The sequence below is a fragment of the Pyrgilauda ruficollis genome, unplaced genomic scaffold (genome assembly GCF_017590135.1).
Source record: "Pyrgilauda ruficollis isolate IOZ18807 unplaced genomic scaffold, ASM1759013v1 scaffold41, whole genome shotgun sequence".
NCBI classification, from domain to species: domain Eukaryota; kingdom Metazoa; phylum Chordata; class Aves; order Passeriformes; family Passeridae; genus Pyrgilauda; species Pyrgilauda ruficollis.
The window spans coordinates 4939184-4945133 of NW_024525601.1; the positions used below are offsets into that span (position 1 = coordinate 4939184).

A 5950-nucleotide genomic window follows, 5' to 3' on the forward strand; every position below is an offset into this window, starting at 1 on the left:
TTGACTTTCTCCATAAGCATCCTGGCAAACTTAGCGGGGAAGAAAACCCCAAAGGTGAGGCGGCTGAAGAAGAGGCTGCCAGGACGGGAGTGGCGGAAAGGAGCCCGGGGGTTGTCGCGGCGATCGGGGCGGGGTCTGTGCGGGCGGGGCCGCCGGGGTGCGGGGCGAGGCGGCGGCGGGCGGCCGCAGGTGCGCAGGTGGCGGGGGCGGCGGCCGCCCTGCCGCACCGAGGGGGCGCCCGGCGCTCGGCCCAGCCCCGCCGCCCGTCCGCCCGGGGCCGTGAGCGGCGGCGGGGCGGGGATGCTCGCACGGGCTGGAAAGTTTCTTCCCCACGGCGGCTCGCCCGCTTCCCGCACGGACTTCTCCCCGGCCCTCCTCGGTAAGTGACCGCGGCACCCCCGTCCTGAGCGGGGGCTCCGTCCGCCGGCGGCCCCCGACCGGCGCGCCCGGGGCGGCCGGCGGCGGAGCTCGGCGCGGTGCCGCGGCGGCGGGAGCTGCGCCGCCGGACCGGCCCGAGCCAGCGGCGCCCCAGCGGCTGGTACCGCGAGTCCCGCCGGCCGGAGCCCGTGAGTCCCGCGTGCGAACCCGGGGAAGGAGTTAAGCCGGCTCCTGTTAGTAGTGTTACAGCGGTGTTTGGGCTTTGCCGGGCAAGGTCGCGGTGCTTGCGGGTCCGGCTGCCGCGGGTGGATGGAGGGTCTCAGTCCGTTCGTGCGGGATGTCGCTCCAGCCCCCGCGGCTCCCGTCCGGGTGGTTTCATGGCACTGCGGCCGCTGGCGATGGCCGGCGGCCCGGCCGTGCCCTCCTTCGCCTGCCGAGCGCTGCTCTCGCCCATCGCCGAAAGTAAGTGGCAGGCGATGCCGGACTCGGAGCGTTCCTCGGAGCTGATGACCATCTGCTATCGCCGTGGAGAGGAGACGGGCAGCTGGCTAGTGGGGCAGAAAATGAGATCAAAGAATCGGCAATTACAGCAAAGCATGCCCCGAAAATTGCACTTTTGCATCAACAAAATGTGCTTTTTTTTTTTTTTTTTTTTTTTTAATAAATATTCAGCTACAGGAAAGAGAAATCCCTGCTCTTTGTTTTGAGCGTGCAGTACCTCGGAGAGTAATTTAACAACGTCCTTGCTGACAACACCCATCTTTTTTTTTTTCTGGGGAAAATACAAACAGAGTAAATGGGACACAGTGTTACTGCATATGTGGCAATTCTTGCATTTGAACAGAAAAGACTTGATATTTAAAGGCTGAACAGTCAAAGAGGAGCAAGGGGGTTTTTTTTAGGTGCTTACTTAATCGCCTTTTGGTGCAATTAATTGAACTTTGTGAGTGGTATTATATTCAGTGATGTCATCTTTTGCCCCGTCAAAGAAAAAATAATAGGATGCTCAGAAAGAGAAAAGGGGGAGGGGATCCTGCTTCTCGGTAGCATGAAGAAATAGGTTCCAAAAAGAATTGCATAGTGCAAAAATGCTCCTACACACTGTGTTGTTTAGCTCAGATCACGGGAACAGAGAGATGAGTTCTGATGGTCCAGTAACACAAAAAGCCACAAATGCTCAGTGTTTAGTCCTCTGCCAGTTTTCCTGCAAACACTCATTAGGGTTTCCCCAGGTGACTCATGGAGTTTCACTTCTCTAATAGGATTTGACCTTCCATCTCTTACCTGCCAGCCATCTGCCCTTTCTGAGGGCAGGGGGGGAGGGGGTTGAATTTGTCAGTGTTACATAACAGTTACCTGGAACATCGCACATGTTCCCAAACTAGGGATGCCTCTGGACCGCAGGCAAGAGATGAATTTCTAATATTGCAGATCAAGTGCAAATGGTTAGGAGAAAACTTTTCGCAAGGCACCACTTTCCAGTGTTTAAACATTTCCTTTGTGCATTTCACAGTAATTCCTTCCCCACTCATTAAAGCAAGACACGTAATATGTTTAACCCTCCCTCCAGTGAAGTGTAAGTAGAGTAATGAAACAAATATACTGCCTTCCTGCTTTTATTTCTCCCATCCCCTCAAATCCTGCATGGCATCACTAACCACAGTTAGTGTGCACTGTAACCCCAGAACATATCAGGGAGTGAGGCTTGGCATCCTCTGAACTCTGGTGCTTTGCAAACCCCTTGTGAAATGAGTGAGATCTTTTTTTGTTCACTTTAGTGGATACTACTAGGTTTGTCGTTTACCTGGAGTATAAAGTAATTAATTAGCTGTTTGGCAGGAGTATAGTGAGACACACGGCTGCTTTGATGCTGTTGGTCTGCCTGTTTCTTTCTCACACACAGGAGCTGTGTGGGCAAGGGAGATTTGCCTGTTGGTGTCAACCTCCATCCCACTTGTTCAGGGTTTTAGTTACCAGGACTTTGAGGCGGAAAAGCAAGCAGAGACATCTCTTGTGCTGCAGGTCTGTCTTTGGTTCTCATCCTCTTCTCTTATCGCTTTCACTGCAGGAGCTGGAGTGGCCGTGGGGGGCAGTGCGCTGGTAGCCAGCCATGATTGCCACTGGAGGCCTCCTGAGGATCTCAGCCAGGAAACAGGACCCCTTGAAACCCCAGAGCCAACTCCCCAAACGTAAACGCAAGGCCAAAAAGAAGCGCAAGAATGACGTGGTGGTGGTGAAAGGCAAGCTCAAGCTGTGCTCCCTCTCGGGGTTCATTGCCCTCTGTGGCATCCTGGTACTGCTGGTGGGCATCGCCTTGGCTGTGGTGGGCTACTGGCCAAAGCCCAGCCAGGTGTACAGAGAAAGCAGCTTTGGCAAGGGCCGGCACCCAGCACCACAGGGTGGCACCCACACAAACCGCTCCCAGAGCCAGGGAAGGGTGCAAGCAGGGATCCACCTGGAGTCACCCCCTGCAGCCAACACCTCCACCACTGCTACCCCTGGTGGGTCCGCCCCTACTTCCTCATCCCCCCAGGCCTCAGTTGGTTTCCTTTTCCGTCTTTTCTCAAGCTACTTGCATTCGGACAAGCTGAAGGTGCTGGGCCCTCTGATCATGGGTATCGGCATCTTCCTCTTCATCTGCGCCAATGCAGTGTTGCACGAAAACCGTGACAAGAAGACCAAGATCATCAACCTGCGTGACCTCTACTCCACCGTCATTGATGCCCACAGCCTGCGGGCCAAGGATGGAGGCACCCCGGCCTCAGCCCCTCTCAATGGCTTTGTCAACTACATGCAGTCCCGGGGCCTGGAGATAAAGCCTGGTGGGGAAGGCCTGGGCGCTGCAGCCATGCTGGCTAAGAGCTCCTGGCCGCCAGGACTGGGTGTCTCCCTTTCCCCACCGGATCTGGTGTCCTCACCGCAGCGTTCCTCCTTCTGCAGCCCACCACAGCCACCCAGCCTGGCTGAGGCTGTGTACAGCATCTGCCGGGAGCGTGCTGCCCTTGCTGGCCACCCTGTCACCAGCCCACCCTGCAGCCCGCCGGGGAGCTGTGAGCGGTGCAGCACAGCCAGCTCCATTGTCGGCTCTTCACTGAGCACCTTCACCCTCCTGCCCTTGGGGCCAAGCAGTGGAGGGGGAGGCTGGCAGAGACCACCTGGTGAGCGGGGAGCCCAGGAGATCCCACGGGGGGAGTTTGAACTGAGCCTAACCGACCTCAGCAGCAGCCACATCAAGGGAGGCTGTGGGACAAGGAGCCACAAGCTGGTTCTCAGGCGGCAGAGCACCAGCTGCCTGCCAGATGCCAGGCGTCCCCCTTCCCCTGAGCCACCTCGGTCACCAGCTGTCAGGAGGGTCCTGGAATCCAGCCTCTTGGTAAAGGCATCTCCTAGCTACTCTGAATCTCTAGATCTGGGGGGATCACCCCCTTCAGCTCCTCCTGCCATCACCAGGACGGACTCCCAGAGCTCCCAGTCTGAGCCTTCCAGCAGCAATAAGGGCTACAGCCACTTGGAGGAGGCAGGCACCTCCTTGGAGTCAGTTGCCAACACCACAGCCAGTAAAATTCAGGACTGTGAGGATGAACCAGTAGATCAGATGGACCCCCTCAAGGCTACCAGCAGAGAACAAACAGAGGAGCAATCCCAGCAAACTCAAAGACAGTACACAAATAAAGAGAAACTCTTTATGATTTCTAGGTCACATGCTGCATTAGGGCTGGAGGATGGGGAACTGGAGAGTACGGGCATCTAAATAAAACAGAGACAGCAAGAGGACACCTTGCATCCCGCCACACCTTCCCCGCTTCTTCATCTTCTTGTGGACTAGGAAACCAATCAATATCCAAAGAGCTGCACTATGTTACCCTTGAAAATTGAATTCCATAGATCCTGTAGATGACTTCAGGAAGAAAAAAGAGAATCCTTTCTGTCTATTCGTGATTGTATGTTTCATGCAAGCCAAATTGTATTAAATATCCACAGTCCAGCAAGTTCTTTGGATCAGATTAATACAATTTTGGATGGTATAGCTGTGCACTTTACTGTTTTGATTTTTAAGTGCCCCTTCTTCTCCTCTGATTCCTTTCTTGCTGATTTGCCACTAACTGCTTGAAAGCTGCAGGCACCTTTTTAAGCTCAAAAGCAACGTGGTCTTCAGAAAGAAAGCCGAGCTCTCTCTTTGTTTTGGTTCAATTACTAAAACGTTTGCAAGGCCTTAAGGATGACGTACCTTGACAAAGAATGAGTTTGTTTAAATTCTGGAAAAAAATTACAGTTTAGAAGAGACTGGAGCAGAACAGAGCTCTGACGATTTAGTTAAAACCATTACATTCCTGAATCGAAAATACATATTACTACATGATACTTTATCAAAGTATTATTACACATGTATTGACTAATAGCATTAAAAGATGTTTTTAATAAAATATTTACAAACAAAACCTACAAAAATTTCTTTATTTTGCTAAGTAATTACAGAGATCAGAAACTGTTTTGTTTTATACTGTGAAAGATTGTAGAAATGCTGTGAAGCCAAAGGCTTGCTTTATACTTTTAAGGAGGTAATTAATAATTTATGTGTAATTTTCAAATAAATACTGGTTCAGTCCTTGAGAAACCACACTGTAATTCAACTAGCAGATTCTGTTTCCATTTCTGGCAGTGCTCTGTGACAGACAGCCTAAGAAATGTGACATTTTGACATGTTAAGGGAAAAAAAAATTTAAACATTTGATCTTCTATTCATATTAGTTTGGTTTTTTTTTGTGAGATTAATCTTGAACTGCATCATCTTCCTTCTGGATTTTTCAGTTCCCTTATAACTGTTGCATTAAGCCTTTCTGCTGTTGCGGTTCCTATTTGTGAATGCATGAGCATAAGCTTAATTTTAAAGCATAATGATAACCCTGTCAGTCTCGTAGCAGTTAGCTGTGCTGAAGTCAGCAGCAGTTTCTCACTGAGTTCAGCATGATGAGGATTTCTTCCTGCATGAGAAAAGCATCAGGTTTCCTGAAGCCTGGAGAATACCTTGTCTGTAGGCAGAGTTTGGTAAACTGATGAGCTGTTTCATTTTCGTAGCTGCAGCATGGCAGCCACTCGTGTTTTGTCAAAACAGCTTTATGCACTCAGTAGATTTTGTCAATACTTCTGATTTTAAATATGGATGTGGCATTTCTCTACTATGGGAAGAGAAATCTACATTAAACAAACACAATGTGTAGGCAGACAAAAATCTTTCTGTTGCAATTAAAATTTTTCTTGTGGTTCCATGTTTTAAAGTGCTCAGCTACATATTTAATTACATTACAGTAGATTGCAACATGGACTATAACTATCACTAAATACAGTTGCATTTAATAAGCCTGCAAAATTCTGCAATAAATAAAACTAATTTAAGAGAAAAGAAGAAAAGAAAGAATGATTTGCCATGTAAGACTGTTGAAACTGGAGAAGCAGAAGGTGCTTGTGCTTGTTCCCTTGAGCAAGGTGGCAATATCTTTCCTCCTGTCAGTGGTAGCCAGTGCCTTGACAGTATGACTGTATCACTGTGGTGTTTTTTGCTATTAAACTGTAT

At 50.3% G+C, this 5950-nt stretch overlaps 1 protein-coding gene across 1 annotated transcript; it reads left to right on the top strand.

Moving 5' to 3' along the window:
• Nucleotides 1-349: 349 nt before the first annotated feature.
• Nucleotides 350-4129, top strand: TMEM200C (transmembrane protein 200C). Its single transcript, XM_041477739.1, has 2 exons — nucleotides 350-379; nucleotides 2447-4129. Exon 2 carries the CDS (start codon nucleotides 2489-2491, stop codon nucleotides 4127-4129), a length of 1641 nt encoding a protein of 546 aa, XP_041333673.1. The 5' UTR covers nucleotides 350-379; nucleotides 2447-2488.
• The last annotated feature ends 1821 nt before the right edge of the window (nucleotides 4130-5950 follow it).

What these genes read in the sequence shown, in the direction of transcription:
- TMEM200C (XM_041477739.1), top strand. Translation starts at nt 2,489, where the DNA reads ATGATTGCCACTGGAGGCCTCCTGAGGATCTCAGCCAGGAAACAGGAC.